At 41.2% G+C, this 13,385-nt stretch overlaps 2 protein-coding genes across 2 annotated transcripts; both read left to right on the top strand.

The window, feature by feature from the left end:
• Positions 1–634: 634 nt before the first annotated feature.
• LOC115573859 (uncharacterized threonine-rich GPI-anchored glycoprotein PJ4664.02-like) lies at positions 635–3,568 on the top strand. Its single transcript, XM_030404906.1, has 7 exons — positions 635–1,031; positions 1,111–1,199; positions 1,303–1,364; positions 2,142–2,263; positions 2,379–2,594; positions 3,230–3,430; positions 3,543–3,568. The coding sequence occupies exons 1-7, from the start codon at positions 635–637 to the stop codon at positions 3,566–3,568; spliced, it is 1,113 nt and encodes a 370-aa protein (XP_030260766.1).
• A 40-nt stretch (positions 3,569–3,608) lies between these two features.
• adgrf7 (adhesion G protein-coupled receptor F7) lies at positions 3,609–10,456 on the top strand. The gene is made up of 8 exons (XM_030406273.1): positions 3,609–3,730; positions 3,822–4,003; positions 4,762–4,932; positions 5,024–6,403; positions 6,796–6,837; positions 7,741–7,791; positions 7,891–7,957; positions 8,785–10,456. Exons 1-8 carry the CDS (start codon positions 3,658–3,660, stop codon positions 8,841–8,843), a joined length of 2,025 nt encoding a protein of 674 aa, XP_030262133.1. The 5' UTR covers positions 3,609–3,657; the 3' UTR covers positions 8,844–10,456.
• The last annotated feature ends 2,929 nt before the right edge of the window (positions 10,457–13,385 follow it).

Below are 13,385 nucleotides of genomic sequence, written 5' to 3'. Positions count from 1 at the left end.
AGGACTGCAGTGTGAGTGTGAAGAGAACTTTGCTTGGTCATGTGACACATGTAACAACTTCACTGTGTGCAGCAATGCCACCGGACCAACCTGTGGCTGCATAAATGGACTTCCTTCTGATGGACAGTTCTGTGAACCAATCACAGGTAAGCGTTGTTATGTTGTGGCTGTTTCTTTAGAAGTTATACAAAAGGACACCAAATCAACACTGACTGTATCTGCATGACTGTCCTACATATGTTGACATAAACATGGTTGTGTTACGTTTAGTTGTCTGTTAAACATGGAGTCACATGTGAAGTGATGATGATGATGTTTATGCATTGTGATTAGTAATTAGCAGCAGACAATCATGGTGTAATAATTGAATCTCCAATGTTCCTCCACAGATGTGATTCCATGTCCAACCACAACTCCAGGTATGTAGTTGGTCAGAGTCAGTAGTCACAGAGAACTATCTTTAATGTTGATTCACAGTTATCACTCAAGGTCTCACCTCAATATTTAGTTTGCATAGATAAAGTCTATCAGAGGCTTGTCATGGAAAACACTTGGTGGAAAATGAAAAACAATGTTGATCTAAAAGAGTATTTATTGAGTCTACTTTTCTACAACAGGGACGACAACAACGACAATGAGCACAACCACACTGATGACGACAACAACAACAATGAACACAACCACACCGATGACGACAACAACAACAATGAACACAACAACACCGATGACAACAACCACACCAATGACAACAACAACAACAATGAACACAACCACACCGATGACGACAACAACAACAATGAACACAACCACACCGATGACGACAACAACAACAATGAACACAACCACACCGATGACGACAACAACAACAATGAACACAACCACACCGATGACGACAACAACAACAATGAACACAACCACACCAATGACGACAACAACAACAATGAACACAACACCGGTGACAACAACTACACTGATGACGACAACTACAACAACAACAACAACGCCAATTACAGAACCGCCCATATTAGAAGGTATTACACACAAATGTATAATTAAGGCACAATTTTAGAAATTTTAGATTCAATTGCATAACAACTGTTTGTGTTGCAGAGAGGAACCTTTCGTTTAGCATGGACATAGATTTCCAAGAGTCATACAATAACCCAGAGAGTAGTGTTTACAAAGACACTATTGATGCTGTAAGTCTGGATGTCTCACTTTGTTTTCACACTGTTATGTCACACAGCACACACACAGTCGATGCAATGAGTTTGCCATATTTGGTCTTGTTTCCTCAAACAGATTCAGAATCAATCGAAGGTGCACATCTCGGTTCCAACCACGGCAAGTTTAATCGGGTTCAGGTGAGTCAGAATTTTCTTTTGATTGTACTCACATTTGTTATTTTGATATTTAAACTTAGTATCTGCACAATAGAGTGATAGCAAATATGTGTTTGTCTCATATTTTGAGGGTGTGGTCGCTACATTGAAAATCAGAATTAGTTGCATTATTTTGCTGCTTGTGTCGCTGGGAGATGACGGTGTTGGTCCGTCAGTAAGTCAACAACAACAGTTTAGCAAAGACATTCAGAGTTCCCAGGCAATGAATCCTGTTGACTGTGTCCAGTGAACCTCTAGCAGTGACAGTTGGTAGATGTTTTTATTATTTAATTAAATAAGTTCCTTATGACTTTGGTGACCCCTTAACATTTCCTTTAAATTCCCCATGAAACAGGGGGAGGAATGCTATGCTGTAAAACGGTCAGGTAGGGGGGAACTTGTTTTGAATATTGATTGACGTTTACAGTAGCCAGTAGCATTAGCGCCAGATGTAAATTATACATCTTCCCATGCAGTTATATGTCAAAGTAGCCAATTCTGCTCAACCCAGAGCTCCTTGTGAACACAGGTTAACTCTGTGATAAGAGGGCTGGCAACACATAGACCGAGCTGGACCAACCCAGTGTCCACGATCAAAGTCTGACAGTCAGCTTGACAGGGAAATATCAAGGTGGTTTCCTAGCCAGGTTTGGTCCCGTAGCAAGCACAGCAAATTCAACATCAAGAAAAGTTTTCATGCTTGCAAAGTCTAACACCGACTGAACTTTTGTGATATTTTATTGGGATTTTATATTGCAGGAGTGGAAGTACGATCGCTGACTATTCAATAAGTGCAACCTCTTTAGAAGACACGGAAATCGTTGCATTACAAACAGGGGTACTTACACAGATGGGAGCAATATATCGCATACTATTTGACAGTAAGACAGTTTTACACATATTTGAATTAATTTTTGGAGAAACAGCTTTTTTTTACGTGAGATATGTGATCGTTTAGTCCAGAATTGTCTGACCCTTGTGTCTGTTTTCTTAAAGGCCCAGATCCATTAAAGTTTGACCCATCCGATGTATTTATTAGTGTCCGAGTGACTGTAACATGTGGGCCTCCGCCGGAGAATCTCAACTTAGACGACTGGAGAGCAGAGTGGAGACGTGACAACGAGTTGATACGAGAAGACAGTCTACACAGCTTTTCAAAAGCGAACGGAGCAGCAATACTGACAGTGTCAAATTTTTTTATCACTGACAATGGTAAGAAATAGATCCAGTAAGATGCTGTCAAGAATTTTTATTTTGTCATTCTTATATCCGGCATGTTTATTTTTTATTTTTTCTGAATATTGGACACCACAGTGACATACAACCAAGATAAACATCTTGAAGATGAAGGATTTATATCCTCCTTTTGCCTAAATGAGAGTCTGCTTAAGCTGACATGGACACAAAGTTTTCTTGTAATGTAACAGAATCTTTGGCTTTCTCGGTCTTCAAGCATCCCACATAATGTTCACCGTCTTCTTTGGTCTTCAAGTAATTCGTGAGAGCATTTCAGGTGAGCTTGGGGTCCAATTATTCTGTGACATCAGAAGGAGCTTTGTGGAATGCTGTCAAATCATGCTTGAAAAACATGAGTCCATGTCAGCTCCAGTGTCTGCTGTCAGGGCTGTCAAGGCAAAAGGAGGTATAAAGGGGATATAATAATTATAGAAATAATAATAATAATAACAATAATAATGATTTCAATTAGAATTTAAAGGTTTGTTCAAGTTTTCACGCAAGTTTCTTTATAACCTGATAGTGATCTAATACCTCATCATATTGCAGTTGTTTAGCAGAACTGACTTCACATTGATTTGATGTTAACTGATGATCACCTTTAATTTCAGGTCTTTATGAATGCAAGCTGATAGACAACAATCCGAACCCACCTGGAGTGAACTTTAGACAGAGAGGAGATATCGAACTCAGAGAGACACCCGTGATCCGAGTGACACCGGTCAGAATTAAAGTGGAATGTGTGGATCAACAGATAGAACTGCGGTGTTCTGTCAACAGTCCCTACGAGGTTGAGTTTCTAAACGTTCCAGGTAAACCAAAAAAAGGCCCAAAAGAACATAAAGCTAATCTGCTATTGGGAACTTTTTTCATATTGTTGTAGTTCTCAAACCACTACTTTAAATAATGTATATACATGTATAGTATTTGGACACCGTTTTCCAAGTTGAAAGTTATTGTTGTTGTTTTTATAGTTATTTCAGATACAGAGATAAGTTACACTGCACAAATTTTAACCTCCGACTGTGAAAGCAACGAAATGAAGTTCACTTGTCGAGAGAAGAGCTTTCAGAGGTTTAAAAAAGACATAACACTGGACTTGTCCTCGGACGGTATGTATTTCACCAGATATTAGAGCATTTTTATACATTTCAGCTCATGATATTTCTTCCTGTTACTGAAAACGACAATTTTTCTCTCCAGTATTTACCTGTAGGAACGACCCTGTCTTTGGTAACGGAAATATTAATGAGGAAGCAGTAGGTCCCTGTGAGGCGGACAAGGTGGGAGAAAAAATTGCATTTTGTAATGCAAGTGGTGAATGGAAAATCCGACGAGACAGCTGCGTTCTCCAGGTGGTTCAGGACCTGCTTAATCAGTCACAGGTGACCTCATTAGTTTTTGTCTAACACTAAATGTCACCATCCAGAGAGGTGGACCTTTGTGATGTATTTGTGATTTGTGCCTTATTTATACCCTTTCTCTGGTTGACACTGGGAGTACATTATATTGTAAAAACTAAACGTTAAATGTATCCTAAGCACTCTGCATGAAAATAAATTAATACCTTAATACTTATTTAAAGTGACTACAAGGAACCTTTAAGCGTTTATGAAACACACTCTGATTCCTCTGATGAATACAAATGACCTGTAACAGCAAACGAGACCATCAGCGAACAGACTGGTGTTTTTATATAGTTATTATTAACGCTTGTGCTCAGCTCCGATCACATTAAACACATAAAATGACATAAATACATTAACTCATCGTGGCACGCACAGGCAACAATCTCTACAACAGCGGATGCTGGTGTCATACCACTTTTGTCCAAAGGGGCCGCTAGAATCAACAAAAACTTTAAGAAGTTCAGGGCACGTTTAAGTTATTGCAATATATGGATTAGAATAGTAACATAATGTCATATGTTTTATATCCAAACATGATTATAAGTCTAAAACTTTGTTTGTTGTCTAGTGAGACGGAGAGAGGGAGACAGAATCTACCCTACATTAAAATTTTCCTATAAACAAAAACTCAAATCATTCTCATAGCATGGGAATAATTTACTCAGTGAATACAGAATTTGATACATTCGGTAGCATCTGATGCTAATGCTTGTTGTTTCTTTACAATCTCACAGTCTTTGAACAACAATTCACTGCCGGTGTTCTTGGACGAACTCGGGAACGTCTCTGAGAACTTCACTGCAGACATTGTTGAATCCCCCGCAACCATTACAGCCATTGTTAACATACTCAACAATGTAGCTGTGGCATCATTAGAAATCCCAATAAATAGCACTTTAATGGAGGTATGTGAATTTGTCCTCTGCAGTTTACACGTCCTTTTGCAATATAAACTGCATTTCAAATGATCCAGTATCCTCTTTTCTCTTACTTTAGGACGTCCTACGAACAGCAGGAGTTCTCACCAGAGATGATGCAAGGGTTTCATGGAAATTTCTAAACACCAATGACACCAATAGCATGACTGCAACAAAGAATAACATCACCACACCTGAAAGTGTCAGCTCAACATTATTGCTGTCTCTTGAAAACATCACAGGCAGCCTCACGAATGAGTCCTTTGAAATTGACACACCCTTAATTCTCTTGAACAAAACTACATTCACAGACACTTTCAACGATGACTTTAATTCCTCAGTGGGGATAGACGTACAAGAGTCTGATGGAGGACAACAGTCAATCACTGTGATAACATTCGCCTCAATGGATAACATACTCCCTGCGAGAGACGAAGACAATTCAACCTCCAATTTCATCAATGGGAGAGTGGTACTCGTTCGGTCCAATAGCACCATCAACAACGTTTCGTTCACATTCGATGTCTTAAACACAACTCTGGGTAACCCTCAGTGTGTTTTCTGGAACTTCAGTCTCTTCAGCGGTCTCGGGGGATGGGACAGTGAGGGCTGCGAGCTGGAATTCAATGTAAACGACACTGTCACCTGCAACTGCAACCACCTGACCTCGTTCTCCATCCTAATGTCACCTTTCAGTCCAGATGACCCGGTGTTGGACGTCATAACCTACGTTGGAGTTGGCATATCCATGGCCTCCCTGGTCATATGCCTTGTTATTGAAGCTGTCATATGGAGGAAAATAAGGAGGAACGCCACATCTTATTTGCGTCATGTTTCCGTTGTTAACATCGCGGTGTCTCTCCTGATTGCAAACATTTGGTTCATTATTGGGGCGGCCATCTCAGATGTAGAGGTGACGAACCTACCAGCATGCTCAACAGCCACTTTTTTTATCCATTTTTTCTACCTGGCCCTGTTCTTCTGGATGTTCGCCTCGGCTCTGCTGTTGCTCTACCGCACAGTCAATGTCTTCGACGGGGGTTTGTCCAAAAAATCGATGTTGGCTATTGGATTCTGTCTAGGCTACGGGGCACCGCTCATAATTGCGATCATAACTATAGCTGTAACTGAACCCCAACAAGGGTACATCCGGCAAACTGGGCAATGCTGGCTCAACTGGGATGAGTCCAAGGCTCTGCTGGCATTTGTGATCCCTGCGCTGTCAATAGTGGCAATAAACTTTGTAATCCTGCTTGTGGTAATATACAAAATGTTGAGGAGGAGGGCTGTGGGAGACGCTGCACAGGCCGCCGAGAGGCACGTTCTGGTGGTTATTCTGAGGAGTTTGGCGGTCCTCACACCTTTTTTTGGATTAACGTGGGCTCTGGGAGTCGCAACCATGATCCCCCCGTACAACAGAGCAGCACATATTTCATTTGCGTTCTTCAATTCACTGCAGGTACAAACACAGTGGTTAATAATACTTAATGTATTCTTATCAGGGCTGCACTGCAGGTCATTTGTTTACATTCATGCGTTCTCATTCCAAACTTGTCAAATGATTCAAGTGATTCTGGAGCGATAGTTGGATCAATAATTGTTGCGTCTCCTTCACAAACTGTGGATGTGACTGAACAATCAACTTTATTGCAAAAAGCTGCACAACATGAAAACATTCAAAAGCCAACATTTTTAATAACAATGAGTATCTGCACAGCCCTGAGTAAGACTATAATTACTCTATTTATTCCTGTATATTACTGTTATTCAGTGGACTTTGAATATGGAGTTTGACTTTGGTCATTGATGCGCTCTAACACGCTGATGTTTCTCTGTGTTTCTTCTTCAAAGGGTCTCTTTATTTTGGTATTTGGAACGCTGTTCGACAGAAAGGTATGTACGTCTCACTATTCAACTCTATTTAAATTACCTGCCCACTTGACGAAGGGAAAGTCTGTCCTGGACTCGCATGTGGACAGCAGAGAGAAAGTGATCAATCTCAAGAACGAGTGATTGATGAAACAAACTCATTCAGATTGTGATTTACTGAGATAAAGATATATTCTCTTGATTTCACAAACAAAAGCGCTCATAGCAATTAGCATCATGTTACATTTGTTAAACCGTTTGCCCCTTAACGATCCAAACAGCTGTTTACTGGAACATCCCACATGGTTCCCCCGTCTTGTTTGACACCTGCTACCATCAAAATTTAGAAAAAGCAGGTGAAGTTGTTCATCTACCTCGATCTAGATCATCTACCAGAAATATGTGCTTGAACGTAGGCATAGATACATCCGCAGACAAACGTGTACATTGCAATACAGCTAGGTATTGCTAAGCTTGTTTCCTGATGTCAAAACACCACCTTTAAGGTACGGCAGCCGTGAGTTTCATAGGCGTGAATGTGTTTTTCATGTCGATCGAGCCCCAACCGAAGGTCATTTTCTTTTCCTATGTGATAGACGTTAAAGTTTGAATCAATGCAAATGTGAAAACAAAACAAAAGAAAACAAAAAGTGAAATTAGTTCGACAAATAAGCATGATAAAATTTCATCAACAAGCACTGACACAGACTAAAAGTTTTCTTGAATCTTGAACGATCGCCTGTAATAAACACAAACAGTAAACAGTTTACAGGAGGACGTTCTGCAGGGAGTGTGTTAGCTCTCGTCGGTAGCTGTCCAACAGTGAGCTACTACAGTCAAAGTAAACTGTTAGTAGGGATCAACTTTTCACTCAAAGTGGTTTGAGTTTTATAGCAATGTGCTAATATTTGATTATGTAATTCTCAGGTGCGGTCAGAGATAGCAATAAAGTCTCAAACCTCCACGAGTGGGACAAGGGTGAGGACGGTTCTCTTAAACATATGTTTTTTTCTTATTCATTACTATTTCTTTTGCAACAATCTCAACACTGTGGTTTTGATTTTATTCATGTTTTAGACCACCAGTGCTGGAAACTCATCATCGAGTGTTTTTGGCTTTTTTCGAAACTGGAGAAGAGGAAGAGGTTTGGCAACAATTAATGCATTTCATAGAGTGTTTTAATGTCTTATTTTAAGATTTGTTCACCTGGTTTTACATCGAGCACTGCCACATGGTAAAAAGAAAACCTTTCAACCAAGGCTGCACTTTCAGGACCCTGGTTTTATACTTTTTGTTACAGTTTTGAGGGTGTATTCCACCTAAATAATACTTTGATTCATTATCTATAGTTTGGAAGGTAATTGCAAGGAACAAGACAAGAGAACACAATGTGACCAGAAGTTAAAGCTCAGCAGGATCCAATCTGCAGTCCTGCAGAGAGAGAGAGAGAGATTTTAACGTTTACTTACCAGTTGAATGTTCATAACGTCTGTAACAAAAGAACTGTCCAATTCAGTAGGTAAACTAAGGTCCTGAAAGTGCATCTGCCACTGCAGCTATACCCGATTCTATTTATTAAATCACAGTTATGCCATATGGTTAATTTTAAATAGCTATGTTATCACGCACACTGCACCATGACAATAAAGGTCTAGTGCCACTGTTCACATCACATCGTTCACTCTGTAATTACTGGCAGCCGCAAAGAGAAAACTGTTTCTCTGAGTTGTAACACTGCGTCTACACCCATGTTGCACAATGGCTGCAATTAACACCAATTCAAATAAATTCTTGTATCTGGTTTAGCTTGTTACAGTCCCATCGTGCCAACATTGTGTGCATGCAGAGCAGACATCAGCATGTTAACACCATCAGTGTGAGGATGTTCGGCCTCTGTGGAGACTCTTTTCAGGCGTGGCATTTTGTTTTTCCACAGACTGAATCACTTTGTTGTGTTTCTGTTTTTTTCAGATGGCTACAATATATCATCTAGTGCCTCCGGTGTATCTCAGTCCTTCACCGACACATGATGGTCTCTGCAGAGGTCTCTGGTCAGTCCGGATGACAACCATCCAGGAGAACAAGCTGCTTCACTTCTTTTTTCTTTTTCAACGATATAATTTATGAAGTATTTGGTCTTTGGGAAGGATTGACACAAGCGTTAATTCAGTTTAATACAGTTTAACGTCATATTGTTTAAGTTGTATCCTAAAACATGTATTGTTATGTTTATGTATAGTAATGATGGTAGATTTTTATATCTGATGACTTTCCAAAGTGAAGAGAGTTGCACTTTGTGTGTGTGTGTGTGTGTGTGTGTGTGTGTGTGTGTGTGTGTGTGTGTGTGTGTGTGTGTGTGTGTGAACCTGCACTTCCTGCATAGTGGGGACGTTGAACACGATTTGGAAAGTGGGGACATTTTTGGCTGCTTCTCACTTTTCAACAGATCTTCAAAAGGATGTTAAGACGTGGTTTTTAAGGTTTTGCTGTAACAAAAGTTATCATAACTTCACAGCGTGCAGGATCAGAGATTGCACTAAGGCAAACACAGTTCAAACAAGAAAAGTATTCATCACATCGCTCTTAAACAATGAAAGCAGATGCAAAATGGCTCCGGTTTTGGTTTACTTTGCCAATCAAATCAGTGAGACGACGATAGGCTGTCTTACACAGATCAGTGAAGTTGTTTGCTCAAGGGTTGGCATCACAAAGACAAAGTGACTTGAGACAGAACAATCAGTCAAATCAAAGTGCAAGCAGCTGATGGAATTACCCAGAGAAAATAAGAAAGGCTCGTAATTAATTTATTATGCTGAGCAAAAGGAAGAAATCTCTCAAAAGCACCTTTCTGTCTCCTCATGTAGACTAACACATACATCTGTTTACACAATCACGTTGTGGAGACTCACTTTCCTTTTGGGGATGAGCTGCAAGTTGTTGTTGTTGAGAAATCTCTTTGTTTTGGGTTCTTACTGATGTGATTCAGTCTTCGTCTACCTGCTGCTCAAAGTTACTACTACAGACGCTCTGCAGCTGAGACCTGGACACCGGTCAGCTTCAGGTAGAACTGGAAGCTGCCGTCATCCAGACGGGACAAATTCACACAGCTGGGTGCCACGGGGATTAAAAATAATAATCCTACAGTCAACGCAAGGTAACACAATGTGAATACTTTCTTCACAACAGGTCTGAACGCACCATGAGACTTGGGAGGCTTTGACAGCTCTGACAGTATTGATGTGTACAGAAACTGGCACTGATATTCTATTCTATCATTTTACAAACGTGTGTTTATTTAGGATGACAAGCAAACTGTAATCAAAACTCTCTAAAGCTGGAGGTGGAGGTTTTGTTGAAGACGTGAAGGAACTTCATTTAATTTAACGCAGAACAGTGTTTGCACAGTTCATTGTATTTTGATTGATTTTATCATTTTTTGTGATTTAGCATCTAATATTAAAAGAAGACATCCATGTAAATATTGTGATTGATGTAAAATATCCATTCATTTGTTTTTTTTAAAAAGCAGCATTACATTTTCTGTGTTGAGGTCTTGAAAATCATTAGAAACGGATTTGAAAATGTGTGCAGATCTGTAGATGTGCTGTATGTTCGGTCGATTAAAAAAGAGATTTAGCCCTGAGTTTTCTTTTTTTACATGTATGTAAATAAGGTCTTACACAATTTACCAGTGAACTCACAGCTGCCCCATGCAGGCGGCCGCAGGCTGCAGTACGTATCACTCAGATGTAGTCGTTAACTACACATGAATGAAAACGTCTTAGTGATTGAAATTAAGCCCTTCTAGAAACCCTTCTGACCTTTTATGTCAGAGCCTGCATTCCAGAAACCGGTTCATCTGCCACATTCTTTTCCACTACAGTCACAAGGTGTGTCTACCTGAGTCTACCTGTGGCTACCTGTGTCTACCTGTGTCTACCTTAGTCTACCTGTGGCTACCTGAGTCTACCTGAGTCTACCTGTGGCTACCTGTGTCTACCTGAGTCTACCTGTGTCTACCTGTGTCTACCTTAGTCTACCTGTGTCTACCTGAGTCTACCTGAGTCTACCTGTGGCTACCTGTGTCTACCTGAGTCTACCTGAGTCTACCTGTGTCTACCTGTGTCTACCTGAGTCTACCTGTGGCTACCTGTGTCTACCTGAGTCTACCTGAGTCTACCTGTGTCTACCTGAGTCTACCTGAGTCTACCTGTGGCTACCTGTGTCTACCTTAGTCTACCTGTGTCTACCTGTGTCTACCTTAGTCTACCTGTGTCTACCTGAGTCTACCTGAGTCTACCTGTGGCTACCTGTGTCTACCTGAGTCTACCTGAGTCTACCTGTGTCTACCTGTGTCTACCTGAGTCTACCTGTGTCTACCTGAGTCTACCTGAGTCTACCTGTGTCTACCTGTGTCTACCTGAGTCTACCTGAGTCTACCTGTGTCTACCTGTGTCTACCTGAGTCTACCTGTGTCTACCTGAGTCTACCTGAGTCTACCTGAGTCTACCTGTGTCTACCTGAGTCTACCTGTGTCTACCTGTGTCTACCTGAGTCTACCTGAGTCTACCTCTGTCTACCTGAGTCTACCTGTGTCTACCTGAGTCTACCTGTGTCTACCTGTGGCTACCTGTGTCTACCTGTGTCTACCTGAGTCTACCTGTGTCTACCTGTGGCTACCTGTGTCTACCTGAGTCTACCTGAGTCTACCTGTGGCTACCTGTGGCTACCTGTGTCTACCTGAGTCTACCTGAGTCTACCTGTGTCTACCTGTGTCTACCTGAGTCTACCTGAGTCTACCTGAGTCTACCTGTGTCTACCTGAGTCTACCTGTGTCTACCTGAGTCTACCTGTGTCTACCTGTGGCTACCTGTGTCTACCGGAGTCTACCTGAGTCTACCTGTGTCTACCTGAGTCTACCTGTGTCTACCTGTGTCTACCTGTGGCTACCTGTGTCTACCGGAGTCTACCTGAGTCTACCTGTGTCTACCTGAGTCTACCTGTGGCTACCTGTGGCTACCTGAGTCTACCTGTGTCTACCTGAGTCTACCTGAGTCTACCTGTGTCTACCTGAGTCTACCTGTGTCTACCTGTGGCTACCTGAGTCTACCTGTGTCTACCTGAGTCTACCTGAGTCTACCTGAGTCTACCTGTGTCTACCTGTGGCCCTGTGCCGAGACTTTAAATGTCACAGAGAGACACAGCTGAACAGGAAATGCTCAGTAATTACTGTAGGTGTGGCTGCATTCTCACTGAGGCCTCATCACTGGGAGTGTTTCAGTATTTAATGTTCAGCTCTCTTCAATAAAATCACACAAACATTAATACTAAAATACACATTCATGTCAGAATGTGTAGGAGCTTAAACAACAACCTGACTCACTCCAGTGAATAAAATATCCAAGTTATTATTCATTCTTAGATCCAGTTCTCAGATCTTTACACCGGCTTCCTGTCTGAACACGGAGGAGCAGCGTTCAGTTATTATTTATTCCAAACTCCCAGAAACTTCAGCTGTGCTCCGACTCTCACCTCTTTTAGATCGAGACTGAAGACCTTTCTCTGGTTTTAAGGTTTTGAACTGCACTGTGACTTTTATTCTTTAGTCTCGTCTCTTTTAAACCTCACTTTCCTATTTCTTCACTTGTATGAATGTATTTTAATGTCATTTCTATGCCCCTGTGAAGCACGTTGAGTTGCCTTGTGTCTGACTGAATTACATTCCAAGCAGAGTGCCATCGTGCAGACGGGTCAGTAACAACACCCTGACTGTACGTGTGGTTATGTTTGTGTTGTTGGCCCCTCTGAGGCTGCTGAGGGATTTGCATAGCCTGATGCAGTGGTGCTGATACGGACACCTTGCTTGTGGGTCAACAGTCATTATTTCCACCTACGCCGATGTGGCCACATAATGATGACTAAGAGGAATTCATATGACATGCCTGGAATTCACTGACACAAAGACATTCTTTGAGAAATGTGTGTTTTCCTCAGAATACTATAAATAAAACAGTAAAGGCAACTGGAAAAAAAAGTTCCCCTTAATTTACTTCCACCAAGATTTGTCTTTTTTACACCAACACTCAGATCCATGGCTGTTTCCAGTTGTCATGCTAAGCTAAGCTAAGCTAAGCTAAGTGGGTATGTTTCTATGTTACCAGGGTCTAATATTCTTTCAGCACACATTAACCTCCCTGTTGGGTTTAGGCCAAATAACCTTAAAGCGAAGGGAATAAATCCATAGAACATCCCAGTCGCAGTCACAAAATGTGAATTAACATCCACCAGAGTCGCAGGCTATGAACCAAAATAACATTTCTGTAAAACTACATGTTTATTTCCTGACTTTGACATCAGGAGGTGGATGGGACGGCTGTGGAATTACAGCTGACAAAGCTGCCAAGCGAGTCTGCATTCAGGCATTTTAAGTATGAAACCAGTGAGTATTTTTTGAGGTTGTGCGGCGTTTCAGCATTTGTAGGCGTGACACCATCGCTGAAGGAGATCTTGGTACTGTTCCAGAAGGTATATTAAACAGAACCATTTTGTTTTTTCTAAATCTTTCCAGAGCA

Source organism: Sparus aurata, chromosome 22 (genome assembly GCF_900880675.1).
Source record: "Sparus aurata chromosome 22, fSpaAur1.1, whole genome shotgun sequence".
NCBI lineage: Eukaryota > Metazoa > Chordata > Actinopteri > Spariformes > Sparidae > Sparus > Sparus aurata.
Note: the sequence above shows the minus strand (reverse complement) of the source record. Positions and strands in the feature narration are given on the sequence as shown.

Coding starts and splice junctions, on each gene's coding strand:
- LOC115573859 (XM_030404906.1), top strand. CDS start 635: ATGAGCACAACCACACTGATGACGACAACAACAACAATGAACACAACC. Junction 1,032..1,110: donor AGAACCGCCCATATTAGAAG/GTATTACACACA, acceptor TTTGTGTTGCAG/AGAGGAACCTTTCGTTTAGC. Junction 2,595..3,229: donor TTTTTTTATCACTGACAATG/GTAAGAAATAGA, acceptor CTTTAATTTCAG/GTCTTTATGAATGCAAGCTG.
- adgrf7 (XM_030406273.1), top strand. CDS start 3,658: ATGAAGTTCACTTGTCGAGAGAAGAGCTTTCAGAGGTTTAAAAAAGAC. Junction 6,404..6,795: donor CGTTCTTCAATTCACTGCAG/GTACAAACACAG, acceptor TCTTCTTCAAAG/GGTCTCTTTATTTTGGTATT. Junction 7,792..7,890: donor CCTCCACGAGTGGGACAAGG/GTGAGGACGGTT, acceptor TTCATGTTTTAG/ACCACCAGTGCTGGAAACTC.